The 27,698-nt window shown below is 60.5% G+C and overlaps 3 protein-coding genes across 5 annotated transcripts in view; 1 reads left to right on the top strand and 2 right to left on the bottom strand.

Moving 5' to 3' along the window:
* Positions 1-3,519: 3,519 nt before the first annotated feature.
* Positions 3,520-13,940, top strand: ECEL1 (endothelin converting enzyme like 1). Of its 2 annotated transcripts, none has more exons than XM_079314767.1 (18): positions 3,520-4,194; positions 5,397-6,281; positions 8,002-8,070; positions 8,224-8,334; positions 8,918-9,010; positions 9,212-9,336; positions 9,739-9,961; positions 10,099-10,197; positions 10,295-10,369; positions 10,798-10,901; positions 11,101-11,159; positions 11,312-11,363; positions 11,459-11,526; positions 11,630-11,754; positions 11,993-12,058; positions 12,233-12,328; positions 12,852-12,928; positions 13,163-13,940. In XM_079314767.1, the coding sequence occupies exons 2-18, from the start codon at positions 5,538-5,540 to the stop codon at positions 13,260-13,262; spliced, it is 2,286 nt and encodes a 761-aa protein (XP_079170893.1). In that variant the 5' UTR covers positions 3,520-4,194; positions 5,397-5,537; the 3' UTR covers positions 13,263-13,940. The 2 variants fall into 2 exon arrangements, with proteins under 2 accessions (XP_079170893.1, XP_079170892.1); XM_079314766.1 differs by having other exon boundaries at positions 3,520-3,988.
* A 43-nt stretch (positions 13,941-13,983) lies between these two features.
* Positions 13,984-17,405, bottom strand: LOC306806716 (intestinal-type alkaline phosphatase-like). The gene is made up of 11 exons (XM_079315697.1): positions 17,091-17,405; positions 16,443-16,565; positions 16,214-16,329; positions 15,818-15,992; positions 15,525-15,697; positions 15,307-15,441; positions 15,146-15,218; positions 14,928-15,062; positions 14,627-14,818; positions 14,406-14,516; positions 13,984-14,317 (listed from the first exon to the last, which is right to left on the bottom strand). The coding sequence occupies exons 1-11, from the start codon at positions 17,155-17,157 to the stop codon at positions 14,055-14,057; spliced, it is 1,563 nt and encodes a 520-aa protein (XP_079171823.1). The 5' UTR covers positions 17,158-17,405; the 3' UTR covers positions 13,984-14,054.
* Positions 17,406-17,417: 12 nt separating this feature from the next.
* Positions 17,418-27,698, bottom strand: part of DIS3L2 (DIS3 like 3'-5' exoribonuclease 2) — a 184,999-nt gene continuing 174,718 nt past the window's right edge. The window contains exons 18-32 of one of the 2 annotated variants that reach the window (XM_079315695.1): positions 27,049-27,196; positions 26,834-26,964; positions 26,494-26,598; positions 25,710-25,811; positions 20,993-21,038; positions 20,358-20,474; positions 20,092-20,207; positions 19,844-20,018; positions 19,573-19,745; positions 19,363-19,497; positions 19,215-19,284; positions 18,962-19,096; positions 18,656-18,847; positions 18,398-18,514; positions 17,418-18,137 (exon numbers count right to left, since the gene is read on the bottom strand). In XM_079315695.1, the coding sequence (XP_079171821.1) occupies positions 17,851-18,137; positions 18,398-18,514; positions 18,656-18,847; positions 18,962-19,096; positions 19,215-19,284; positions 19,363-19,497; positions 19,573-19,745; positions 19,844-20,018; positions 20,092-20,207; positions 20,358-20,474; positions 20,993-21,038; positions 25,710-25,811; positions 26,494-26,598; positions 26,834-26,964; positions 27,049-27,196 (2,049 nt within the window). In that variant the 3' untranslated portion in view covers positions 17,418-17,850. Of the gene's footprint in view, positions 18,138-18,397; positions 18,515-18,655; positions 18,848-18,923; positions 19,097-19,214; positions 19,498-19,572; positions 19,746-19,843; positions 20,019-20,091; positions 20,208-20,357; positions 20,475-20,992; positions 21,039-25,709; positions 25,812-26,493; positions 26,599-26,833; positions 26,965-27,048; positions 27,197-27,698 lie in introns of those variants that run through there. The other variant, XM_079315696.1, reaches the window with a different exon arrangement.

The raw sequence follows: 27,698 nt of genomic DNA on the forward strand, positions 1-27,698 counted from the left end.
AGGTGTGCACACACACAGCCAGGTGTGTACCTGCCCAGCCAGGTGTGCACACACACAGCCAGGTGTGTACCTGCCCAGCCAGGTGTGTACCTGCCCAGCCAGGTGTGCACGCGCACAGCCAGGTGTGCACGCGCAGCATCACGGCCACTGCAAAGGCAGCACCGCACGCTCACAGCGCGGCTCCAGCAAACCAGCTCTGGCACGCAACACCCACGCAGAACACACCTACACAAACAGCATTTTTCCTCTTTCCCAACAGCCAGAGGTGCAGATAAACCATCACACTCACCCCTGCATCTCCTCCAGACTCCCACCCCTCACTGTGCCCAGAGGGAAGGGGCTGTGTAGAGCACCCCTCTGTGCCTGCCCCTCTGTGCCTTGATTTCCCTGAGCACTGGGCTGTGCTGGGGTAGAGCGGGGTGAATGGGGGACCCCCAAACCCTCAGGCTGGCTGAGCTCTGGATCAGGAGTGCTATGCCAAGATCTGGGGGGGATACAAAGTGGGGAGGGGGCACACTAGCACACAAAAGGGGTGTGTGTGTGTGTGTACATGGTCAGGCAGGGGTATACATAAACTAGGAGAGAGATGTGTGTGTGCATGTGCACATGGAGGGGGTGCTGTGCTGGGGGCTGTGCACATGCACAAGGAGTGTCTGTATGTGCACACACCTTGGTGTGGGTGTGTATACCCACCCCTAGGTGTGACAATCTCGTGCACACAGGGCTCCAGGCAGGGGGAACTTGGGGTGTGCAGACTGGCACACCAGAACCCCAGGACTCCGTTGCCAAGCGGGGCCGTGGGCAGGGGGCTGCGGGGGTGGGTGCCCGTGCCCCGGCCCTGCGGGGGTGGGCAGCCAACAGGGCCTCGGCTATTTCTTGGAAATTTTGCAGCATTCATTTCAGTGCAAATAAAAGCTGTCATTGCCGGAGAAATGATACTGATCGGGGTCTGAAAAGACAGCAAATTACCCGCCTGAAAATGCACCGCTGGAAAAAAATGCATATTAAACACACAAAAAGGCACTTTGCCATCAGCCGCGCTTCCCCCGCCGCTCCAGAATAACCACACTTTACATAATTCTCCCTCTCCACCTCCGAATTAATTTCGCAGACAGAGGCAGAGGCAACCCTCTGACAATAGCGGAGGGGAGACGCGGCGGCATCCGGGGGGAGTGGGGCTGGGGGCTGCTGGGGGAGTGCCTTGCTCTGGGCTGGGGGCACCGCAGTAATGGGGTACCAGTTTGGAGATGGGGGGAACCGAGGGTTTTTTGGGAGGTGGAGGGGGACTGAGGGGTTTGGGAAAGGTAAGTCCATGGGTGAGGGTTGTGGGTACTGGGTGGGTGTACCCAGGCTGACCCTCCCAAACCGGCACCCCTCTAAGAACCCCCCGGGAACCTGCCCTGTTTTATTGGGTGTGAAGGCACCGTGCCCTGCACCCCCGCACTGCCGAGGGAGCACGGCGATGGAGCGGGGGTCCAGCGGTGATGGTGGGGGGGTTCATCTGGCTGTGTGCTCAGCACTGAGGGGCTGACAGAGGTGAGAGCGGGTGGCGGAGGTTGGCACCGCGCTGCTTTGCATTTTCAATGACAGACCCATGCCGGGTGCTCGGGAGAGTGGAAAAATCTTATTTGTCACCTGCTGGCGATGCGCGGAGGCTCCCGCGCCGCGGCTAATCTTGGGGAAAATGAGGATGCCGGCGGGGTGGCCCGCGGGATGGGCAGGGCAGAGTGGGGCTGGCGAGCTGGGTGCTGCCCGGGGCCTGTTCGGGGCCAGATGAGCTTTGGGCCACGGGATTGTCACACCCACCTGGTCATCTCTGGGTGTGTTGGCCTGATGGCAGGGATCCTGCCGCTGGGCGTGCGTGGGCTGAGCATCCAGCAGCAGCTGCCCTGTCCCCCAGCCCAGCCTGCAAAGGGGTAAACTCTTCCATCCCAGCTCCAGCAGCAGCTTCTTGCCTCGCAGTTCCAGAGGTTGGCACTGCCTGCACATCCTCTCAGGGCACTCAGTGAAGTTGTTTTGGGAAAGTCAGCATTTGGAAGCGGGTGCAGGCCCTGCCTGATGCCCCATATTTACACACAGGTGCCCATCCCGCACCTGCTGTACCCTGGCTTTTTGAGATGCCAACACCTGCGGGACACGACAGCGCTCTGCAGCCAGCTCAGATTTATCCATTATTTTATATCCACACGCCTTTAATTTTTACAGCCCTGTTGGAGCAATACCCAGGGCTGTGAATATCACCAGGTCTTTCCCCACCCCCCATGTGCATCCATCATACTCTAACCAAGGTATGAAGTGTATCTCAGGGCTGGGTAAGTGCAGGCATGGGGAGGCTGGGGAATGCACCCAGTCCCATGCCCCTATCTTCCAGCCAACACCCTCATGGGCAGCAGGGTTGGATTCCCTGTGCCCACCCGTGAAGCAGCCTGACTGGGTGCCCTTGCATCCCACTGGGGTTGGTGATACCTGGCTGGTTGGGATGCCCAAACCTGGGGTGTCTCTCTTGTGGGATTCATGATTCTCTCTGCCTTGGCGTGTGCCCCGTGAAATCTGAGCTGCAACACCTGAGTTTCTATTCAGTGTGCCAAGGTATGTGTGGATGGCAGTGAATGCTTGAGTGTGAGAATGTGTGTGGAGGCAGAGTGTATGTCTGTGCTGGTGCATGTCAGTGTGTGTGGGTGTACATGTGATGTACATGTGTGCCACTGCCTGTGCCTGTGGTGCTGTGTCTTGCTGCTGCAGAAGGCACTGTGCCCAGGCCATGCCCAGCACCCCAGCACAGGAAAGCTGAGCCTCAGCAGCCCCAGGCATCGAGAGCTGCACCTGGGGCCAGCCCACAGTGCCCACAGGACAAGACAGTAGGTGCCACATCCCTGAGCCACCTGTGCCATGACATGCAGGGCCCCATGCCACAGCACAGCACCCAGTATATGCTGTCCCTCCCCAGCACCCAGGAGGCCCAGAGCCCTCTCTGAGCACCCAGGGATGGGCTGGCATGGGAGGGTGAGCGTAGCAGGGCACCCCAGAGCACGATGGGCAGAACCAGAGTAGCCAGGCACTGCAGGGGGCCACCATGGGAATTGCTGGGCTATAAATCTCCTTGCTGGGCCCCCCCGTGGCAGAGCAGCTCACGATATTTATGTTGGGGATTTATCTGCAATGCAGTTTAATATTCCCGGACCTTCGCGTGTGTTTGAATGCACGGCTTTCTCCTCGTGCCACCCCCGTGCCCACCCTCTCACCCGGAGCCTTCCAGGCTCTGTCTCCTGCCCACCCACAGTCCTGTCCCCTTGCACCACCCTGGCAGAACGGCACCGGGACGGGACGGGCGCCCCAGGGTGCCCAGGCAGGGAGGGGGTGCCGCGCCGCCGGGATGCTCCCGGCACAGCCGTCGGCCGTGCCCACCCGTGCCTCTCCTGGGTGTCCGGCTGCCGGGGGGTGGCGGCAGGGTCCCCGGACGGGGAATGCCAGGCGGAGTGGCACTGCCAGCCCTGTGCCAGCCCTCCGGGTAAAGGGGCCCAGGGACCCCCCCGCCCTACCTCCCCGCCGGCAGGGATGAGGTAAGGCTGGCGGGTGGCACTGGGCTGCTTCTTTTGCATAATAATCTCGTTAATGGAGCCTGGCCTGCGGGAGAGCCGGGCTGGAGACACCACCCCCTCCCCGCCCCGCCGCCTCCCTCCGGCCCCGCCGTCCGCCAGCCGCGGCGCGGGGCGCGGAGCGGAGCGCGGGGCGCGCAGCCGGACGGGTGGCGCGGGGCCGGCCAGCCCCCGGCAGCTTCCTGACACTCCCCGAGAGAGCCGGGGAGAGCCCCCAGGGCCCCCCGAGCATCCTGGACAGCATCCCCCAGCATCCCGGCAGTGTCGCCTCAGCATCCCGGGAGCATCCTCCAAGTATCTCGGTGAGCAAACGACGAGCGACCCCCGAGCACCCGCGTACTTCCCGGGCTGCAGAACGAAGATCATCCCCCCAGCATCCCTCGAGTACCTCGGTGAGTACCCCGCGAGAAGCTCAGGAAGCAATCCCCGTGCCTGCCGGCGAGCATTCCGCGAGCATCCCCCGAATATCCTGAGCATCATCCCGGCGAGCACTTCCCGAGCATCCCTCGAGCAACCCTCAAGAATGCCCCCGAGCACCAAAGCCATCATCCCGGTCGGCATCTCCCTAGCACCACCCGAGCATTTCCCTACCATCCCGGTAAGCACCTTCCCGAGCTTCCTGGGCAGGCAGAGTCCTCCGAGCATCGCGGGCAGCATCCCCCGCGAACCTCTGAGCATCCCCTGAGCATCTCGGGCAGAGTACTGAGCAGCATCCCTCGAGCTTCCTGGGCAGCCCCCTGGTCCCCCACGCCTTGCCGTGCCGGCTGCCGTCCCCTCTAACTTTCCGACAGCAGCATCTCCCTGGCACGGGCAATGCCGGGCTGCTGCGCGGGGCACAACTTTGCCCAAGTTGAGGAAGGAACGGGGGCGCGGGGAGCCCCGCTGTGAGGATACTGGCCACCTCCCGAGCGGCTCTTTGTCCCCAGCGCATCCTCTCCCACCTGCAAATCCGGATACCGTTCTGCACCAAGCAAGAAGCAGGGTTTCCTTCTGAAGCCCCCCGCCCCCAGCCCATCTATGTCCCCACCCTCCTTTCTCCATGGACAGACCCCCTCCTCCCCAGCATGTCACCCTTGACAGGCACCCCTGCTGTCGGGCACCAGCCAGCAGAGAGGGGTTGGGTGATGGTGGTGGTGATTGTGGGGGAATGCTGTGAGGTGTCCACGGGGTCCAAGGCTCCCCCCAGACTGGAATTAACTTTGTTCACACATCACGCACCACGCCATAATTTGACACAACGCAATGCAACACGGCGCACCACCACCCCACACAGCACAATGCAACACCACCCGCCATGGCGCAGCAGCCGCCATGCAACCCAACGCGGGCCACACCACCTGAGCCAGCCCACAGCACCCCAACCCAGCTCCTTCTCTCACAAACCTCCCCAAACCCTCCCTTCCCCAAGATGCTCACCCCATCCACACCCCACCCAGAGGGGCTGACAGCTCTGTGCTCCTCCTGGTTGGGAAAGATTCTCATGGTGCTGAGTTTGGCTTCACTGGAACACCCTGGACATGCACCCAGCATGGGTGGAGCACTGTGTGGATGGGGGGTGTGAGATTGGGACTGAAACCTGCCATCATGCAGGCAGGACCCTGCCCTGTCACCAAAGGAACTGGCAGAGGGGACAGCCATGGGGTAGAGGTGCCACCAAGCTCCTGGCACTATGGTCAGTCCCAGTGCCAGCAGTGGGACATACATGGGGATGGATACACAGGTAGCAATGACGACAAGAAGCAACCCCCCCGGCCTTGCTCCTCCCAACCTCCCCTCATCCATCTCCTCTGCCTTTCCCAGGAGCTTCCTGACTCACCAGGATATCAGCACTTCCTCGTGGCAGGCACGGCTCCAGCATGACCTGCGGGCTGCCTGAGCCTGCCCTCCACCTGCCCTGAGCCCCCTGCACCCGTGCTGCTGCTGGGGAGCCCCATCGCGGCCATGGAGAAGACCTACTCGTTGACAGCGCACTACGATGAGTTTCAGGAGGTGAAGTACGTGAGCAAGTACCAGAGCGGGACCCTGCCCAATGGCTTGGCCCTGCAGCTGGGCGCAGGGGCCAAGAAGCGCCGTGGGGGGCTGCCCCGCTGGAGCCGCCGCGAGGTCTGTCTGCTCTCAGGGCTGGTCTTTGCCGCGGGGCTCTGCGTCATCCTGACGTGCATGTTGGTCCTCAAGTACCTGGCGGCCGAAGGGGACAGCTACTGCCTGGAGGGCTGCCAGGAGAAGAAGGCCTTCCTGCGGGCATCCCGCTTCCTGAGCGCCAACATGGATGCTTCTATCGACCCTTGCCAGGACTTCTACTCCTTCGCCTGTGGCGGCTGGCTGCGGCGGCACGGCATCCCGGAGGACAAGCTGGTGTACGGCACCATCGGGGCCATGGCCGAGCAGAACGAGGCCAAGCTGCGGGCGCTGCTGAGCCGCCCCGTGCGCCGCCGGGCCCGCGCCTCGGCAGAGAGGAAGGTCAAGGAGTTTTTCCGCTCGTGCCTGGACCGGGCTGAGATCGACCGGCTGGGCCCCCGGCCCATGCTGGAGGTGATCGGGGAGTGCGGTGGCTGGGACGCCCCGCCGGAGCGCAGGGACATCAACGAGCTGCTCTACAAGACGCAGGGGGTGTACAGCGCTGCCGTGCTCTTCTCGCTCACCGTCAGCCTGGACGAGAGGAACACGTCCCGCTACGTCATCCGGGTGAGGGCACGGTGGCCCTGTGGCTGCCCCTGCCCCAGCCGCCGCCGGGACCGCTGGCACCCGCCTGCTGTCACTGTCCTCGCTGCAGTGGCACCGGGTGCCTGCGCAGTGCGTGGGCTTGGCAATAGCAGATGGCTGGGGTGGGGACCCCTCCTGGCCCTGGGACCCTCCTGTCCTCCCAGCATGGGCCCCCTGTGCCAGGCTGCCCTGGGGTGAGGGTGGCACCTCCAGGACAGGGCTGGGGACAGCGGCGGGGGATGTACAGAGTGAGGCGGTGATGCCTGCCTGGGTGCTGAGGACAGCCCAGCAGGGCACCAGGGTCTCCAGAGTGCTGGCAGCCAAGCCCCTCACCTTGGCATTGTGGTTGCCATCTGTACACAGGGGGCAAGCCCCAGGCAGAGGAAGGGAGATGCCCACCACCCCCCAGCCCTGTGCCAAGGCATTTTTCCATGGCTTTGTCAGTCTTTCCCACCCCTGCCGGACCATGTCCCTCATCCTGTGGTGCCACCAGAGTATAGGGGGACTTTTTTCGGCTGGCCAAATCTCTTGGTGGGTGCGGGGGTGCCGTGGTGGGCTGGCGATGGGCACGGAGGTGGGCATAGAAGGGGCAGAGAGGGCACGGGTGTGCATGGGGATGGCGGGGTGGGGAGGAGGTGGTGATGGTGGCGAGGGCAGTGGGGGGACACAGTGGTGGGGACGAGTAGCCCCGTTCCCTGTGTGATAGGGGCGTGAGTGGGTGTGCGGGCACGGGCGGCGCGCTGGCGGCTCCGTGTGTGACACTAGAGGGAGCGTCTGTCCCAGGGAAAGGGTGGGCGGGCTGAGCGGGGACCGGGAGCGCCCGGGGTGGGACACCGTGGGCGTGGGGGGGAGATGGGTTTGACAGCCAGGGCTGGGGGTCAGGGTTTGGGGTGTGGGGGGTGTGATTGGGGTGAGTGAGTGATGGGTGTGAGTGCACAGGGTGTATGAGAGGGCTGAGGGTGTGTGTGAAGGCTGCGGGTTTCAGCACCCGTCTGGGGAAGCAAAGGGGACAGGGGTGATGAGGGAGGTGGGGGAAGAAGGTTGGAGGTGCCCGTGGGTGTGCTGTGTGAGTGGAGGGGCTCTGGAGAAGTGAGTTGAGGGAAGCTGAGACAGAGAGAGAGGAGGGCGTGCGTGTGTTTGTGTGTGTGTGCATAGAGCAGGGTAAAACGGATAAAGCGTGTCTAGGGATGTGAGCATCCGTAGGTGTGTGTCCAGAGGGGCGAGTTACCTGGGTGCTTGTGTGCACATCCGTGCAAGTGTGCTCAGGTGTGTGAATGGGTTGGAGGCTGTGCCTGTGGTTACAGCACAGCAGGGTGTGTGTGAAGAGCCAGGCTGTCCATGCAGCTCACCATGCAGGCTGCAGCACAGGAGGGGGGCTGGCCATGGGCAGGTTGGGGGACACTGGGGAGCAGGGATGGGGCAGAGAGTGGTGGCAGCATAGGGCAGACCCTGAGGCAGGCCATGGAGCAGGGGCCTGCTTTCTGCCCAGCACTCCCAGCCTGTTGCATGCTGCCTGTTGCAGCTCCAGCAGCCTCTAGCAGGAGGGAAACTGAGGCACCAATGTGCCCATGGCCGGGGCTGTCCCAACACACTGCCATCCTTTGGCTCCAGGGACACCAGGGCACTCTGTGACATGGGGAAGGTGAAGGGTCAGCACAACCCCCCTCCCTCCACTCACCCCATCCCTGTCTTTTGCCCCCAGATCGACCAGGACGGGCTGACCCTGCCCGAACGGACCCTTTACCTGGGGCAGGATGAGGAGAGCGAGAAGGTGAGGGGAGCACAACAATGCCTTGGGGACACCAGGAGAGGGAGCAGCACCCAGCATGGTTGGCATACAGAGGGCACCCCACTGCCAGCAGTGCTGGGGACTGGGCACACAGGACAGTGCAGGGGACACTGAGCATCCCTTCCCTCTGAACAGATCCTGGCTGCATACCGAGTGTTCATGGAGCGACTGCTCACCCTCCTGGGGGCTGAGCATGTGGAGCAGAAAGCCCAGGAGATCCTGCAGTTGGAGCAGCACCTCGCCAATGTGAGGGGATGTGTGCCATGACCTTTGGGGTGTACAGCCTTTGGATAGCCCAGTCACAGATTTTTGGGGATGTCCATATCTGCTCCTGAGCAATTCCATTCTAATCCCTTCATGGGGACTTCCACTCCCAGACAGCCCTTGGGGACCTTCATACCTGGAATTTGGGGATCTCATGGTCCTCTCTGGAGGACCTCATGGTAGAGCTTCAGGGACCCAGTTCCACATCCTAAGAAACCCGAGTCCCAGCCCTTGGGACACCACTCTAGCCCCACTCATCTCCTTGAGGCCACTCTGGGCCCTTGTAGACTCCATATCCAGTTCTTGGGGACCTCAGTATGGACCTTGGGGGGGACATGTGTGCCCATTCCTCAGATAACCCAATTCCTTGGGGACCTTTTGATCAGCCCTCAGGGTCCCACTGGCAGCAGAGGGTTCTTGTGGCAGGGAGTGGGAAGGATGTCGGTCGGTACCCGCACCAGAGATGCCCTGTTGCCCCAGAGCTGTGCCCCATCCCAGTGCACTGTCCCTGTGCCACCCTCAGGGTGGGCAGGGGAATGGTGATAGCCATGCCCACCCTGTACAGATCACAGTCTCTGAGTATGATGACGTGAGGAGGGACGTTGGCAGCATGTACCACAAAGTGACCCTGGCCGAGCTGCAGCGCATCACCCCCACAGTGAGTACCCCTGGTGCCACCTGTCACCCTGTCCCCCACCTGCCTGTGCCCCCTGCTCCATGCCCACCGCCTGTCCCAGTTAAATCCACCTGAGGAAAATGTACTGCTCTGGTTTGGGGCTGGAAAGCCTGGAGAGGGTTCCCTCCAGGGTGGTGTGGAGTGGGGGTCCCCATGCCCCTCTGACAGTGCCTGCCCTGGCAGCTCAAGTGGAAGCGCTTGCTGGACCGCATCTTCCATGACAACTTCTCAGAGGAGGAGGAGGTGGTGCTGCTGGCCTCTGACTACATGCACAAGGTGTCTGACCTCATCCGTGTGACACCCAGCAGGTGAGGGGGCTGGCACCCCCTGTGCCCCTGCACCTTTCCCAGCCTGCCAGTGGGCACAGGACAGCTGTGGTTGGAACTTCCCAACTTGACCCTCCTCCTGGGAAGGTCGGACTGGGCACAGAAAATCTAGGAGAGCTTGTGGGAAAAGACACTGTTGTGAGCTCCACAGCATCCTGGTTGTGCCTGGGCACCTGGTGAGCTACTCATACTAGAGGTCACCAGACTCATCACACATCAGGGAGGGACATGGTGCCAGACTGTCCCTGTGCTCCCACCAGCCATGGCCTCCCTGTGTCCCTGAGCAGAGGTGTCCCTGAGCATGGGTGTCCCCATCCTGGCACATGCTCCCACCCTCCCCTGTGCCTGGGGACAAGCTGAGGACTGATGCTGTCCCTGTCACAGGATCCTTCACAACTACATGCTGTGGCGCATCGTGGTGGTGCTGAGTGAGCACCTCTCCACCCCCTTCCGTGATGCCATCCACGAGCTCTCCAAGGAGATGGAGGGCAATGAGAAGCAGCTCGAGCTGGGTAAGATCTGCCTGAGCCAGGCCAACAAGCACTTCGGCATGGCCCTGGGAGCTCTCTTTGTCGAGGAGCACTTCTCCTCTGCCAGCAAAGCCAAGGTAGGTGATGCTGCCTATGGGCATGAAGCCACCATGATCTCCCATCACCTTGCCGAAGTGCCTACTGCCCCCACTGAGGGCTGTCTGGCTGGTGATGGATGGTGGGGATGCCATGTCATCATGGTGATCCACCATAGGTGCAGCAGCTGGTGGAGGACATCAAATACATCCTTGACCAGCGTCTGGATGAGCTGGACTGGATGGATGAGGAGACACGGAGAGCAGCCAGGGCCAAGGTAGTGGCCCCCCTGCATGCTCTCCTGTCTTTGGCCCTATCACAGCACAGGGGCACATGGGATAAGGGCCTGAACCCACCACTCATTTTGCCCACAGCTCCGGTATATGATGGTGATGATTGGGTATCCTGATTTCCTCCTGAAGCCAGAGGCCATCGACAAGGAGTATGAGGCAAGGGATAGCCCAGGAGCATGTGAAGGCATGGGCACATGGTGGGGGAAGATGGTCACCACATCTGCATCAGGGTCTGTGGAGATACTCCCCCAAAACAAGCCCCATGCTGGTGTTCACTGTGCTCCCTGCTGGCAGGGGGCTTCACACTGGCAGTGCCACACAGTCCCCGGGGTCTGCGATGGTGTCTCCTTCCCCACATTGCAGCTTCCAGAGCTCAGTTTTGGCAAGGGCTGGGGGTGCCAGCATGGCCCAGGGACCTCACAGAGAAGCAGCTGACGCTGTGGGCACACAGCAATGGGATATGAGCACACACTTGGGACACATCCACACAGTCACCAAGGCTCACAGGGGTGGGAGGACACCACAGGCTTGCCCTCCACACTCTTGGGGCTGGCATTTCTTCTGATGTGGCTGTGCCCTCCCAGTTTGAGGTGGATGAGAAGACCTACTTCAAGAACATCCTCAACAGCATCGCCTTTGGCATCAGGCTCTCGGTGAAGAAGATCCGGCAGGAGGTGGACAAGTCTGCGTGGGTATCCCCGTGCCCTGGGGGACATGGAGGGGTCCAGCATGGTGCCACCAGTGTCCCCTGTCCCCATGCCCGGATGCACCCCATAGGGTGTAGGCAGAAGGGCACAGGAATGTGCAGTGTCCCCAGCTGTGCAAAGGGATGGCACTTCCGTGTCTCTGGGTGTCCTGCAGCCCAGCACTGCTGTCCCTCCTTGCAGGTGGCTGCTGCCTCCCCAGGCACTGAACGCCTACTACCTGCCCAACAAGAACCAGATGGGTAAGCACTGCCCACCCCCGATCCACCCCCAGGGTGGGAGCAGGAAGAATCTGGGATGGGGACAAAGCCCAGGGTCCCCTGGTGCTGTGTGATGCTGTGGGTGGGTACAGGGCAGGGTGACACCCAACTGCAGTGTTCTCCTGTGTCCCCAGTGTTCCCTGCTGGCATCCTGCAGCCCACCCTCTACGACCCCGAGTTCCCACAGTGAGTGGGGGACTGGGGGATGGCTGGGGGGGTTGCCATGTTATGGGGTCACCCCCGTGCCTGCCACCCTCTCAGCTCTGCTCCCAACCCAACAGGTCACTGAACTATGGTGGGATTGGCACCATCATTGGGCATGAGCTGACCCATGGCTACGATGACTGGGGTGAGTGTCCTTCCCGTATCCTGCCTGGTGTGAGGATGGCGTGAGGCAGCCAGGCAGGTGCCTGGGGCCCCTGGGGCTACTGGAGGTGGTGGTGCCTTGGCAGGGGGACAATACGACCGGCACGGGAACCTGGTGCACTGGTGGACAGAGAGGTCGTACAGCAAGTTCCTGAAGAAGGCACAGTGCATTGTCAACCTCTACGACAACTTCACTGTCTACAACCAGAGGGTGAGACCCCTCTCTCCTGCCAGGCAGTGCCCAGCAGGGCACAACTGTCCCACAGTGGGGTCCCTGCTGCTCCATCTCTTAGGGCTGGGTGCCTGCAGGAGAACTGACCCTGTCCTGCCCAGCCCTGAGACCCAACAATTCATCACACCTTAGCCTGGAGATTCCTCAGGGCACTGGGTGCAGCAGGGTGGGGATGGGGACACCTGTGTTCATGCTGTCGTTTCTCCTCTCTTGGCAGGTGAATGGCAAACACACACTGGGAGAGAACATTGCTGACATGGGGGGGCTCAAACTCGCCTACTACGTAAGTGTCCCCCCACCCTGGGTGTCACAGCCTGGGGCAGCTGCTTATGCCATCCCTATTGAGTGGCAGGAGAGCCCCCAGCCCTGGGCGTGATCCTGATTGCTGGCTGCTGGGGCCTGGGGGTGGGTTTGGGGGAGTGCCCAGGCCATGCTGAGGACACCCCTTGTTCTCCAGGCCTACCAGAAGTGGGTGAGGGAGCACGGCCCCGAGCACCCCCTGCACCACATGAAATACACACACGACCAGCTCTTCTTCATCGCCTTTGCCCAGGTGAGCCCCTGTCCTCCTCACATGTAACATGTACTGGGGCAGGGGGGTCACCTTGTATGGCCCAAAGGGAGGGGGAGAGAGGCCTGGGGGACCCAGGGCCCATGGCCAGGAGCTGGGCTTAGCTGCATCAGCAGGGCCTGGGCTCAGGGTACAGAGCTCAGCCCTGAATGAGCACCCCACACTGTCCCGTTGCTCCTGTGGACCCTATAATAATAAATTTGTGTGTCCCCAATGACTTCCAGAGGCTCCACAATAACAAATACATATGATCCCAAAATTTTAGGGAACCCTGCAGTCAGGCATCTTACAACCCCGGAGAGCCTACAATAACAAACATGACTCCACGCTCTCCCAACCCACTTATACAATGTACACAAGCTCCTGGGAGACCCTACAATAACAAATTCAACCAGGGCACCACTGCCCTCAATCCCTGGCAGCCAGAAGGGCCATCATGCCCTGGTGGTTGCCAGGACCCAGAGTGCCCCATGAGGCTTGTCCATGGAACCTTTCTCCCCTGCAGAACTGGTGCATCAAGCGGCGATCCCAGTCCATCTACCTGCAGGTGCTGACAGACAAGCACGCCCCGGAGCACTACAGGTACTGCGGGCTCCCAAAATGGGGCAGGCTAGGGGCAGGGTGGGTGCCAGCCTTCCCCACAGCTGGCAGTGCTGTGCAAAGTGGGATGAGCACCCTTTGGAGTGCTGTGCCAGCAGGCTTTGGGCATATCCCTGCTGCAGGGGTCAGGGTGAGCATGTGCCCTGAGTGGGGTGCACAGCAGCCATGCAGGGGGCAGGGGGTGCCCAGCTCTGAGGTCCTGCCCTCTCCTGTCAGGGTCCTGGGCAGTGTCTCACAGTTTGAGGAGTTTGGACGGGTCTTCCACTGCCCCAAGAACTCGCCCATGAACCCGGTGCACAAGTGCTCGGTGTGGTGAGGCTGATCCCCCTCCAGCAGGCTGGGACCTTCCATCCCCACCTCTGCCTAAGTGACACCCTGTGCCCACTCCCCAACTTCCCATCTCCCCTTCCTATTCTTCAGGTAAAGGGGGCACCCTCGGGTGTCACAGGGGGTGCCCCAAAAGCTGCCATAGGGGTGTGGGCAGCAGAGACACTTGGGTTGGGCAGCTGCCTCCTGCCTATTGCCCTCCTACACACTGCCCTGTGCACTGCAGGCATGAAGGTTCCCCATGGAGGAATGACGGCACGCCCAGACACCCCTGTACCCCCTTTCCTGTCCACCCATCCCAAACCTTCACCCTGGCCTACCACACCCATCCCATCATCAGTCAAGGCAGGGGGAGGACTCCAGAGTTACCATGGGGTTGCCCCATGCCAAAAGCCTCCCCTGCACAGTGCCCTCCTTGGCATTCCCTGTGCCAGCCCCACCCTGCCGGGGTGGGGCACAGTGGTGGAGCAGGGCTGGGCAATGCCAGCCTGCATGGGGGTGTGGGCACACGGACACTGCTGTATTTTTCGCTGCTGTTTCTGGTCAATAAAGCACTGGATATGCTGGGTGGTTGCCAGGGGCTGTGGCCAGGGGATGGGAGCAGTGGGCAGCCCCCCCAGCCCTGCCCACATGGCACAGGCACCCCCACTCCACGATCACACCTGTCCCACCATTGTCACCTGTGTTTATTTAGCACCCCACTGCCATGGCTTCTGCATCCAGACCAGAGATGCTTTAGAAAGCTGCCATCTGTCCCGTGGGGTGCCCTAGGGACATGGGATCAGTGGAAGAGGGGCAGAAGGAGGGCAGGCAGGAGCAGGGCCAGGGGGGTGGCACGGATGCCAGGGGCAGCGTCCCGCTGGCGGCAGTTGGTGTAGGGCTCGATGCAGGCGGCGTAGGCCATGACATGGGCCACATAGGTCTGCTCCTGCACCCCGTGGAAGAGGTGGGCCATGGGGCCCTTGGCCAGGATGGCCACATCCTCACCGCCATGGGTCTCTGAGTCGAGGGGCACAGCTGCCTGCGGCAAGTACTCGAAGTCGACTGGGGAGGGGAGAGAAAGGGGTGAGGGGGGGGCAGTGATGGCCCCCAGCCCCACCCCACCACCCAGACATGGTCTCTGTGCCCTCACTGGCTGTGTCCAGATCCACGTCGGGTCTCTCAGGGCCTTTGTATCCTGGCCCATTCCCGTAGAGGATGGATGTGTAGTTCTTCCCATCAAGGGCTCTCTTGGGGGCCAGACCTGGGGAGGGGGCAATGGAGGAGGATCAGCCAAGGAATACCCGTATCACCCCTCTGGCCACAGCAGGGTGCCACAGGGCTGGCAGTACCCAGAACAGGGCAGAGCCCCACCGAAGATGGAGGAGCCACGCAGGGTGTAGCCCCCGAAGGAGAAGACGTGCGAGTGGTCAGCAGTGACGACAGTGAGGGTCTCATCCTCGTCTGTCAGGGCGCCCGCCCGCTCGATGGCCCGGTCAAACTCCACTGCCTCCGTCAGTGCCTTATGGGCTGCACCATCGTGGTGGCCGTGGTCGATTCTGCCACCTGCAGATGGGCACACACAGTGGGCTGGGGACCGACAGCAGCACGTCCAACTCCTACCCCTACCCTACACCCCCTCCCACTGGCTCCAGGGGCATGAGCCCCAACTTATCTTCCACAAAGAGGTAGAAGCCATTGGGGTTCCTGCTCAGGATGGTGATGGCTGCCTCCATCATCTCGGTGAGTGATGGGTCCATAGTGGTGTTACGCACCAGGCTGTACTTCATGTCCCCAGGTTCAAAGAGACCTGTGAGGGAATGTGTTGGGGACAGCATCAGTGTCCGGGTGTCCCAACGCCTGTTGGATCCTGCCGCAGGGGCCATTTGTTACCCATCAAGTAATTCACGCTGGAGTTGGCAGCAGCAGCCAGCATCTCTGTCCTGTTCCAGACATAGCGGGCACCCTGTGGGCAAACCCCTCAGGGGGTTAGTGGGTGCCTGTCCCTGTTCCAGGGGCAGTGGGCAGAGGAGTGTCCCTGATGCGTCACCCACCGGCCGTTTCTCCAGCCACATGTCGATGAGGTTTTGCCCATCCTTGCGTATCCCATCCTGCTGGCTGTTGGTGGGGTACTCAGGGTCCGACGTCCCCACCGGGGTCATGTATTTCCGACCACCACCCAGGATCACCTGGAGGGGACGAGGAGGATGAAGCCTTAGTGGGGGTTCCCTGAGAGGTCTGTCCCTGCTCTGCTCCTCCCATGCCCGCTCACGTTGATGTCGACGTTGTGGACCAGCTGCCAGGCGATGTCCTTGCAGCCCTGCTGCCGCGCCTCCTGGGGCATGCTGGCGTCCGCGTACCAGTCCCGGTCCACCACGTGCGCGTACGTCCCCGAGGGCGACGCGTGCTGCACCCGCGTCGAGGTCACCACGCCCACCGCCTTCCCTGCCAAACCCCGCTCGTCAGAACGCACAGGGGCAACGAAGGGTCCCCACCACCGAGCTACGGGATGGTTGTGGGGGGAAAGCCCCCACTGTGGCACCCCAGCCCTGCATCCCCTGTTACCGGCTTTGCGGGCTCGCTCCAGCACTGAGATCACCTCGTTGCCGGCCGTGGTGTTGCACTGCGAGTGGCGGGCGGCCGCGCTCAGCCCCACGGTCTGGTAGTTGCCCTTCACCCCACAGAGATAGGCTGTGGCTGTCCCTGCGCTGTCAGGGACCTGCCTGTCCACATTGTAGGTCTGCCGAGGAGACAGGGGCTCAGGGCAGGGGTCCCCAGTGGGGTGTCCCCTCAGCACCCCCTGCCATGCTCATCCACTCACCCATGGACACATGTGGGATCGGGAGGCTCCCCATGCACAACATATGTGCAGCCCTGGGGTGCCAGCAGCCCCAAGCCTGGGATAACCGTGGCCACATGCCCAGGATCACCATGGCCTCTTACCAGCATGCTGGAATTTACCTTAGAGAGTGCCACGTAGGGGAAAGCATCCAGAGCAAGAGGGGTCTCAGGGCCTGTTTTGTTCTGCTGCTGCCCCTTTAGGATGCGGGTGGCTGTGATGGTGGGGACCCCAAATCCTGGGCAGAGAGAGGGTCGTGGTCACCCTCTGGACCAGGTGCCCTCCACACATCCCACTCAGCAGAGTACAGGCCATGTCAGCCTGCCTGCTAGAAATGCCAGTGCGACTCACCATCCCCAAGGAAAAGGATGAGGTTTTTGGCTTGGCGTATCTTGGGCTGGATTTTGAAGGAGGCTTCTATGGCTGCAGCTGCCTGTGCGTTCCAGAAGGATGGTTTCTCCTCCTCCTCTGGGACTGTGCAAACATCCATCAGTCCCAGCTCACCAGCACCTGCATCCCTGGGGTACCCCTGCTGGGTCCTCACACCCCAGAGATATTTGTTCCCTGGGCATTCCCATGCTGGACCCTCCTCTCACATGGACCAAGTGGTTCAGGGGGCTATTTGGGGTGCAGGCTTGCACCGACTGCCTGGCCCCAGGGTCCTGGGGCAGGGAACAAGGGGGGACAGCAAAACCAGACATTATGTAGTTATCTGGCAAGTGGGATGGGGCCACAACCATGGTAGGGAGTGGTGGTAGAGGATACAGGCACTTTCTCCAGACCAGCCACCAGAAGAGAAGCAAGTGAAAACCTGAGAGAAAACTGGTTCAAAAACACCACAAGGGCAGAGGTGACTAACCCCCATTAATCCTTGTCCAGCTGGGCAGCCGCAGCTCCCCTCCCCAAGCCCTCCTTCTGGCCAGCCAGGCTTACCCCCTGCTTCCCTGGACACCCACTGCCACCACCCTTCCAGACACCCCTCTCCATCCTTGTCCCCACCTGGGATGACAGTGGTGGTGCTGAGCCCGGCACAGAGGCAGAGGGTGAGGGATGCCAGGAGCTGCATGGTGAGATCTGACAGCCCAACGCTGCTGGCAGTGTCTATAAATCCTGGGAAGGGACTTTGGACAGGGAACAGTCCTAGCAGGGTGCGTGAAGGGGATCAGCAGGTCAGGCCATGGGGCTGGGCTGATAGCACCTCCTCGCCCAACATCCTATGCCTGCTGGGCACAGATGGGCTTGGGGCACAGAGAGCTGCAGGGACAAGAGGATGTGCAGCGCTGGCAGGAAATCCTGCCCTGACCATGGAACTGTGTTGCCCTGTCCCAGGGTGCCATGGGCAGCTCTGAGCACTGGACCTGGGGTTACAATGGGTATGGGGAGCACCTGGGGTCATTTGTGCACTGAGCACCCTGCTCTCTGCCCAGGCTTTCTTGAGCAATAAATCCACAGAAGAGGACGAAAACTCTGCTCCTTGCTCAGCCCTCGACAGGAATGTACCAACCCTTGTGTACTGTGCCCCAACCGGGCAAAGCTGGGGAGGACATTGCCTCTCCTCACCACATTTCATCATTTCCTTCAGCCCAGTGCCTCCAGTGCTGGTCCCAGGGGAGAACCAGGAGCTAAAGCCAACAGGGAAGGCTGGCATGGGGCAGAACCTCAGGAGGTAACCACCCCTGTGACCCTTTGCACAGCGGATGGAGACAAACAGCCTGTGCTTTATTGCATCCCTTGGTCCTGTCCACAGAGCCAGAGCCTCTCAGCCCCTCACTGTGAGGGCAGCCATGCAGAGGGCCAGGAGGGCGAGCAGGGGCTGTGGGGAGCACTGTGTGCCACGGGAGGCCCTGCGGGCTGCCCTGCACCCAGGCTCTGTGGCGTAGGGCTCCAGGCAGGCAGCGTAGGCCATGGCATGGGCGATGTAGTGCTGCTCCTGCACCCCGTGGAAGAGGTGGGCCATGGGGCCCTGGGCCAGCACCACCACGTCTTCCCCACTGTGAGTCTCTGTCTCCAGGGGCACAGCTGCCTGCTGTCTGTAGTCCTTGTCCTCTGCAGGGGGGAGAGGAGAGATGAGGCTGGGGGTCTGGCTCCCTAACATGCCACACCTTCCATCATTTCTGCATCAGTGTGATTTGTGCCCAAGTGACTCCTGAGCTGCACAGTGGCACCAGGACCTTATGTGGCACCCATGGCTATGCCAGCAGGACGCTGTCCCCACCCACCCTGTGCCTCCACCCAATCCCCAGCAGACTCACTGGGAATCTGTCCCCAGACACCTGGTGGCTCTGCCACACCCCCAGCACTCGCACCTGCAGCAGGGAGGCTGGCAGCTGGACGAGCCCCATCACGGATGCTGTAGCCAGGACCATTGCCATAGAGGATGCTGGTGTAGGCTCGCTTGTCCTTGGCTTTCTTGGGGGCCAGCCCTGGCACAGGGAAGACACTGTCACCCCCTGTCCCAGCTGGGTACTTCTCCCCAGCTCCCTGCCTGGGCATGCTCAGCCTTCCATGGAAGCTACAGGGTGAGGTGGAAAGAGGGATGCTCACTGCCCCTCTCCAGGACCCACCAAAGATGGAGTTGCCACGTGGTGTGCTGCCCCCAAAAGTGAAGACGTGGGAGTGATCGGCCGTCACCACGGTCAGGGTGTCAGCGGGGGAGGTGAGCTCGCCCGCCCGCGCCACCGCCCGGTCCAGCATCACCGCCTCCATCAGCGCCTGCTTGGCCCGCCCGCTGTGGTGGCCATGGTCGATTCTGCCACCTGCGCGGGGAACGCGGCTGTCACCCTCTTCCTGGTCCCCCCGGATGGCCACCTGCTCCCAGGAAACACATCCCACCTCAGCCCCAGCCACACTGCCCGCCTGGTGCTACTCATCTTCCACAAAGAGGAAGAAGCCGTTGGGGTTCCTGCGCAGGATGCGGATGGCCTTTTCCGTCATCTCCACGATGGAGGGGTCCGTGGATGTGTTGCGGTTCAGCTCGTACCTCATGTCCTTGGGCTCAAAGAGGCCTGGGGGAGGAGGGTGCAGGGGTCCATGCTGGGACTGCCTTGTGCCCTTGCCGACACACCCAAAGAAGGGAAGAGGAGGAGGAAGCACTGCCATTGGTGCAGGCAGTGATGCTCCTACCCATAAGGTGGCTCACAGAGTCATCTTCGACCGCATCCAGGCCCTTCTTGTCCCAGACATAGCGGGCACCCTGCCAACAAGAGCAGAGCCAGTGCCGATGGCACACACCCTGTGCCTGGAGCCACATCCCCTCTTCCCTGCACGCTACCTGCTTGGCACTCAGCCACTCAACAATCAAATCCCGGCCGTCCTTCCTGGTGCCATTTTGCTCCGGGTCCTCCGGGTACTCGGGGTCTGGAGTGCGCTTGGGGGTCATGTACATCCTCCCGCCGCCCAGGATCACCTGCCGGGGAGCTCAGCAGACCCGCCCGTGCTGCTGGTGCCCCTCCCTCCCTCCCGCTCCCGCTCCCCAGCTCACGTTGATGTCAGTGTTGTGCACCAGCTGGTCGGCGATGTCCTTGCAGCCATCACGCAGAGCCTCCCTGGGCATGTTGGCGTCGGCGTACCAGCCCCGGCTGGCCGAGTGCGCGTACGCCGCCGCGGGGGACGCGTGCTGCACGCGCGTGGTCGTCACGATGCCCACAGCCTTGCCTGCAGCGTGGGCGAGGGTTTACAGGGAGTTTGCCCAGCTCTGCACGGCACTGGACGGCCGTGCCTGCTTTCCCACAGGGTTTCCTGCAGCCCCGTACCCGCCAGCCTGGCCCGGTGCAGGACAGAGTCCACCTCGTTGCCAAAGGTGCTGTGGCATTTTCCATAGACGGCCGCCCCGCTCAGTCCCAGAGTCTTGGCGTTGGCCTTCACCCCACAGAGGTAGGCGGTGCCCGTGCCAGCGCTGTCGGGCACCTGCCGGTCGATGGTGTAGGTCTGGAAGCGCGAGGGGTGCAGTGGGGTTTCGAGCAGGGCAGCAGGAGTGTCCCCCCCATGGCTGTCCACTCACCTTGGCCAGGGCCATGTGGGGAAAGGTCTCCATGGCCAAGACGCTCTCCTCGCCCGAGCCACCGGCCAGCTGCCCCTTGTAGATCCGAGCCGCTGACATGGTGGACAGCCCCATGCCTGTGGGCATGTCCGAGTCACTGGGTGACCAGGGACAGCCCTGCCCTCCCCAGGCACTGCCCAAGGGCTTGCCCCAGCCCCATCTTCTCATCAGCCATGTCCCCTGGCTGCTGGGGAGCTGCAGGGCCTGGCAGTGACCCGGGCACTCACCGTCACCCATGAACAGGATGATGTTTTTGGCCCGCTGTGCTGCTGGCTGCAAGGCCATGGCCAACTCCAGCCTCCTCCTGGCACCTTTATTCCAGTAGCCCGGGGTCTTCTCAGCATCTGGAGGTGAGAGCAGAGCTGGGAGCCCCCAGGTGCACCCCCAGGGATCCAGTGTGGCCATCTCTACCCGAGGTGAATTTAGCTCCTTTAAGCCACCCACCACGGAGGACCAGGAAACCCTTGGAGATCAGCATGGTCTTCTGCAGACCAGTATTGCTCAGAAAACACCTGCAGAGGGAAACTGAGGCACAGTTTGGCAGGGAAGTCCCTTGTGGCTCTTGGCAGATGAGGAGCCTGAGGATCAGCCACAGCAAGCGTGCAATGGCTGGGTAACCACGGCTGGCTGTGGCTATTGGGCCACTTTATCCAAAGTCAGGGATGGGGTTGGGAACAGCAGGGATGGGGGGACAGGGCCTGCTTTGAAGGGGGGCTGAGACCAACCCATTCAAAGGTTGAGGTGTCAGAGCACCCTGAGGTGGCCGAGAGGGTTCCCCTTTGCTGGTATCCCAAGGGGAGGGGACATGGAGATCCCTGGGGAGGTGACACCAGCCCCAGCATCCCCCACCAGAGGCTCTTACCCCACTGTCCCACACGTCCCCTGTCTCCAGAGGCTGCAGCAGCGAGCTGGGCGAGGAAGCAGAGGAGAAGGCAGGTTCCAGGAGAAAGCAGCTGCCCCATGCTGCCCACCCTGGCTCCCTCCTGGAATGCTGCCTAAGTCCAGGGTGAGGGGACAGCCCTTTATGGCTCTTCCCTGTCCCGTGAGACGATGGGCTGATAACATTCACAGACTATCTCCCAGCCCTCCTGGGGCCCTCTCAATGCCCTCGCCCCCCCTGGAGACATCCCTGCCTCCAGCAGCAAGGCAGGACCTCCAGCCTGTCCCTGAGGACCGGGGCACCTCTGGGCCCCAGCCCCCTTGGGGGCGGCTGCCTGCAGGACCCTGGGGAGTGGGAGGGAGAGCAGAGGGCAAAGGGCTGTTTCTGCAGACAGGCTGAGCTGGGCCAGGCTGGATTTGCCTGGTTTTGCCTGAGACAAACCCAAGGAGGGGGACACTGGGCGAGAAGTAGGGGGGTGGACATCCTGGCTTTGGTGTCATTGTCCTCTGGTCCCCTCTCCCAGCAGTCACACACTGCCTGTCAGTGCCTGGGACAGCTGGTGCCTGATACACTGGATGCCCTGGGGCAGCCCATGCCAGCACAGCTGCACCTGCAGGCTACCTGCTCTGGGCAGGGAACAGCCCCATGTCACCAGCACCAGGTGACATCCATCTGTGATCGCTTCATCTGGAAGGATGCTGCAGGAGCACAAGTTCTGGGCACCCCAGGTGTCCTTGATGGCTTCACCACCTCCTAGGAAGTGTGCTGTACCCACTCCTGATCCAGGCAGTCACGGTTTGGCCAGCTCCTGGCTCCTGCAGAGGGCTGATGTGCTTGTGCCAGGGCCATGGCTGTCACAACTGATGGAGCAGAGTGATGCAGGGCTCCCTCCCTGCCTGGCACAATGGATCCATTCCTTCTTGCCAGAGTCAAACTCTTCACCAGCCACTGCCTGTGATGATGTGGAGGCTGCCAGAGCAGCCCAAGCCCCAACACATCCTCACAATGTCGGTGGGGACATGGATATGGGGATGGACAGTAGGCAGAGGTGGCTGCAGATGGCAGAGGTCATCTGGTCAGTGAGGTGCTGGATGCAAGGACATGGTGCCAAAGGGTCCCTGAGCTGGGTTAGGCTGGAGGCCAAGGTGTGAGAGACTGCAGCAGACACACAGGGACTCCTGGTGAAGTCAGAGGGACCTGCTGGATCACGAGCTGTAACACCTGCCTTGATCTCACATCTTCTGGCCAAGGATATCTGAGGCTGGGACAGGCAGTGAAGCTGCTTGGATTTCATAATGCCTGGGAAGTGGCAGGCAGGGGAAGGCAGGGGGTTTAACACAGATGAGTTACTGCTGGGATCCCCCAGCTGGGGGAACACAGAGGGCACAAAATAAAACCTGCAGGAACTCCACACACAGCTGCTGTCCCGGCTTTTATTACACGACACACAACCCTGAAAGAAGCCCTCCTGCATGACCCCATGGCTGCATCCCACTGCATCCACATCCCACCTGGGATGGTGAAGCCAGCTCCTCTCCACTCCCAGGGACACATATCCCCTCTCAGCCCTCACCACAGGCACTGAAGGTGCAGATGGACACCACTGCCTTAAAAAACGTTAAGAAAGCATCATGCTAAAAATACCCGAGAGTAGAAATGTTCTGCCTGGAGCCGGCTCAAGCCCTAAGCCCTGCTCCCAGGTGGAGTTAAAATCCAAACAAGAAATAAAACCACAATGGTTTTAAAACTCAAAACCCCAAAGTCCTTGTGGGTCCCTTCTGTCTCCAGCAGGTGCTGGAGTGGGGCCTGGGAGGTGAGGGAGCAGCAGCAGTGGGGAGCCCACAGAGCCAGGGCTCTCACTTGTCCAAGCTTGGCCTCTTGAGCAGGGCACTGTACTTGAGGGGGCCACTATCCGCCGTCAGCACCACCTCCACCAGCGTGAAAATGGTGATCACCTTCATCAAGGGAGAGAAAGAAAAGAGAGTTTTCAGGCACCTTGGAATCACACCAAGATTTGCTTAGAGCTGTGCTGGCTTTTGCTAACTCCATCAGTGCACCAATGAGGAACCAAGGAATGGGGCAGGATGGTTTCAGATAGCTCTGCTGGGGTCCAGGGTGTTCTCAAGGCTGGAGGCAGCATCCTCAAGGGCAACACCATGAGCTCCCAACCAGGGCACCCAAACCAACCTGAATGAGCCTCCCAAAACATTTTCACCTATCCCAGCCTGATCATGGCCCACTCTTGCTCTCCACACAGCCAGGGAAGAATTGTGGGCATTTGTGCCTTGGCTTGGGTCCCAAGCTCCCCTCAAGGGCAGCCGTGCCTTCCCTCTGCAGCCGCAGCACCACGTCATCCCTAACGGAGCCTGGCCCAGAGCCAACGCCGGGCTGCAGCCACAGGGGTTTTCCACATGACATGGAGCATTTCATCAGCATCCCACGGGGAGGGAACAATCTGCCTGTGCTCCCACAGTGAGAGGAGACCCAGGGAGGGAGCACAATAGGTAAGAGATGCAAGGGAATGAGGACGCCAGAAAATCAATCCCTCCTGTTGAGGAGCTGTGCTGCTGCTGCCACCTCCCCGCTCCTCTGACCCCAGCTCTTCCTGTGATTGGATTACAAGTGGAAAGTATTGATCTGGTCTGTCCTTGAGGCACAGTTAAGGGGCTGGCTGGGACATTGGGAAGGGTTGTCCTGGGGTGATGCCCAGGCATTTGGGGACTTTGCTTGCTGGAGCCTGTCCCCAAGCCCTGTGCTGTAGCAGGGCTCGATGGGGCCATCTGCTCAGGGCTGGCTCCAGGAGAAGCAGGCACAGAGCTATCAGTGTAACCTTGTCCAACCCCTCCCAGCTCATCCAGTGCCAGCTGCTCCAGAATAATCATTCAGAACAGGAAAATCTCATTGAGACTTAAAGGTACCAAAGTAGCCAGTGAGGAGCAACCTACAGGAAAATCCTATCACAACTGGCTGCCAGAGAGCTGAGAGTTACTGAGCACCAGCCCCTGCCCACCCCAGCTGGCTGCAGTGCAGAGGGTGGTGCTCATGGGGAAGCCCCCCACATATTGGGGAGTCAAAGGAGGAGTATCAGGATTCTCCCTTGAAATCCTGCCTCATCCCTTTGCTGAACTGCCGTGAAACAGCACAATTTCACATCACATCCCCTGAGTCTTAGATCCACTTCTTATCCACCCCCGAGTGATGTCCACTGAGGCCCTGGTCATCTCCTGGAGATCAGAGATAAATGGGGGCAACATCTCCCTTCTGAGGCAGGGCCAAACAAACAGCCCAGACCCTGCAACAGCTTCTCACTAACAGCCTTCCCTGATGCTCCCACTGCCTGGCCAGGCTCAGCTAAACCAGGAACCAGGAAGTGCTGGGGCCAGGTGGGGAGCTGGGTGCTTGGTGCTGTGGGGTGTCCAGGTGACATCTACCAGACCAGCACGGCTCACAGTAATCTGGCTGATCCCAGAACTGGAGATTTATAAACTCAGGGATCTGCTGGCTTGGAGGATAGCTCACAGGCACTGCAGAAACTGATCCCATGGGAGAGCTACGGTGTTTTGTTAGGAGGTGTGGAAGGTTTGTGGAGGAGTTTCCTCTACCAACTGTTTGCTTAACCAAAATGGGCCCTGCTCACACTGGGGCATCATTTTTCATCAGCTCCCTGCTAGGGTGTAAGTGATCCCTGCTCCTGTAGGAAAGGGGGAACTGAGGCCACTCCAGGCTGCATCCATGGGGCTTCTCTGAGCCAAGCTGAGAGAGGAAAGCTCAGATTCAGAGAGATGTCTACAGAAATGTTTGCAGAGCCAGATTCTGCTCTGATCACAACATCCACCCTGGGAAGGGAAGGACTCTCCAGCACATGCATCACCCCAGCTGGGAGGGTCAGCCCACTCTGGGCCAGGATCCCTAAGTGGGCAAGGATGGGATGTGCTGGGCTTGGGTGGAATTGGGGTTCAAGTGCAGAGCCCCTGGAGTGGTGCAGGGAGAGGCTGGGATTCAGCCCTTCAGGCAGGGATCACAGCAGACAACACAGCTGGGGTTTTACAGCCATGCCAGACAAAAGCTGGCAAAGAAGCACCACTTAATCAAGCCAGACAAACATGATTGCTCCCTTTGATTGAGTTACCAAGTTAATAGATGACAGGGACACAAGAGAGAGATTTCTAGATGCTGTTAAACCATTTGACACTGCGTCTCATGAAGTCTGAATTTTTAAAAATTTCTTCTAATTGAGGCTCAACCCTGTCACAAGACAGAAACTCCAGGAAAAAGCCATGTCAGGGGCAAAGAGTGCCAGGATGGGGGAAGGGTCTAGACAGAAGTTGCCTTAGGCCTGATGTTACTCAACATCCTAACTGATGATCTGGAAGGAGGAAGTGAACAACATGTTAATTCAATTCCTGGAAGAAAATGAATTGGCAGGCAGGGCACACAGCAGGCAGGGCAAAGACTGAGGGCTGGAGGGGTCAGATTGCGAGGGCAGTGATGGGACTGGTCTGGATGGCAAAGGAAGATGAGGCTGAAGTTGGGCTCACTGGGAAAGGGACACAGAGGGGCAGGAGGACCTGACACCCTGTGAGGCAAGTCCTGCCTCCCAGACCTGTCCCTGCAGACATCACAGGATCCACATGTTGCCCACAGCTTCCATGCTAGTCCCATGGTATTGTGAGTCTGTCCCACGTTGTGGGGGTCTTACCTGTGGCACAGATTCCTCCTCCAGCTCCTCTGGTTCCCACAGGAGTGTCAGCTCTGGCTTCTTCCCTGCCTTCTGGAAGCGGAAGTCCACCAAGGGCAGCGCCTGCAGGCAGGGAGACTGTTGGGAATGTGTCTCCCCAGCTCTCCTCCACCTCACCTGAGGATGGGGCTGAGGCTGCTTTGCCCAGCATTCTGCCTCTGCAGCCTTTTAACAACTGGGATGCAGCAGCCCCTGAGCTGAGCCTAGCACGTAAATCAAGGGCTGCTGCGATACACCACCAGCCCATATATCACACTCTATGTCCTGTTTAAAGATGTCATTGCCAGCCATATAACCAGGTTATTAAGAGAGGATGCTGTCACCAACTGCAGGTGCTGGCCCACAGTGCTGCTGTCACAGCCCCAAATAAACTGTCTGATTAAATGAAATGAAAACCAGCCACGCTCCCTGTCCTCGCTTCAGATCCATGCTTATCTCTGCTCCCCTGAATATGGCTTTATTCCCTTTTACCTAGGCTTGATCAACCCCAGCACATCACAGGGAGAAGCTGGTCCTCAGAGACTGGGCTGATCCAGACCCCCCAGTCTCTTGTGCTTGCCTGGGCTGAGGGATGGAAGGCAAACTCCGGGAAGGTTCCCTCCCCTCTGGCTGGCCCAGCTTGGGCACAGCTCCTCCTGTTGCAGGGCTGGCACAAAAGGGCACCAGGACAGCCACTGCCTGCAGTGATGCCAGGCTGCTCTGGCAAGGCAGCATTGGCACTGTCTCACACTGGTGAGGTACTTACATTGCAGTAGATGCGCTTCTGGACTCCAAACTTCAGCACCAGGACATCAAAGGCCTTGCTCAGGACACCCATCACCATGGCTTCTGACTCCAGAGGACCACATTCCTGTGAAGAGACAGGGCTGTCACTACACAGCAGATCTCATTCAGCAATCCCCAACGGGAAGACAGTGTTTCCAGGTCCTGGAATCCAGCACTGGTGGTTGCTGTGTCTGTCCTCTCACTGTTTGCCATCCCTAAAGCCAAGTGGGCAGACACAGCCCCCTGCCCAGTAGCACATAGGCTGGGCCTTCACAGAGAAATCCAGAGATGCCTTGGGAGAAGATAGCCTTGGGTCTTACCCTGACAAAGATGGAGAAGAAGAGGTCAGCACTGAGCTCCTGCACCCTCTTGGAAGCCATCTTCCGGTCATTGCAGTGATCTGCCTGTTTCTGGATGGCCTCTTTCTCCATCTTGATGGGGGATGTGGCTCCTGCAAAGGGGAAGAGTGACAATAGTGTGCCCATGCCCCTGCTGCGGGAGCGGTGGGCCGGCAGCGGCTCGGCTCCGCACGCACCGAGCGAGGCGCAGAGCAGGCGGTGCACCACGATGTCGGCGTAGCGGCGGATGGGAGACGTGAAGTGCGTGTAGAAGGGCACGTTCAGGGCGTAGTGGTGAAACAGGGTCTCATCCTTCAGGACGCCGGTGCAGAAGTAGAGAGCCATCTGAGAGGGGGGAGAAACAAGGGAAGGGTGTGAGCAAGGGTGGTGCCACGAGGATGGAGACACAGCCAGCCAGCAGCCAATGGCCCTTCTGAAGGTACCCTGTCTGCTGGTGGTCCTTCACCTGCTGCTCAGTTTGGGCTGCACAGGCACTGCAGAAACTGAGCACAGAATAAAATGGGCAAAACCCTGCTGGCTGCCAGCTGTCCCTACCTGGCCCCAAGGACTGCATCAACTTTCAAATCACCATGGGTCTAAGCAGCTTCCTGCTTCTGCTCAGGTCCTGGGGCTCATCTACCATCCTCTCACATTTCAGGGGAGAGCCCACCTGGTTCTGTGCCCACCTCAGATGCTCTCTCACCATGGGGCCTCACAGAACAGCTTCCATGCTGGCTCTTTGGTTCTGGATCTGGCTGCAGGCTTTACACATCCATTGTGCATGCCTGGAGAGCACTGGGGGCAGGTATCAGTGGTTTCCATGAAGGAGAGACAGCCCTGCTGTGAT

The sequence above is a fragment of the Erithacus rubecula genome, assembly GCF_903797595.1.
Source record: "Erithacus rubecula genome assembly, chromosome: 11".
Classification (NCBI taxonomy): domain Eukaryota; kingdom Metazoa; phylum Chordata; class Aves; order Passeriformes; family Muscicapidae; genus Erithacus; species Erithacus rubecula.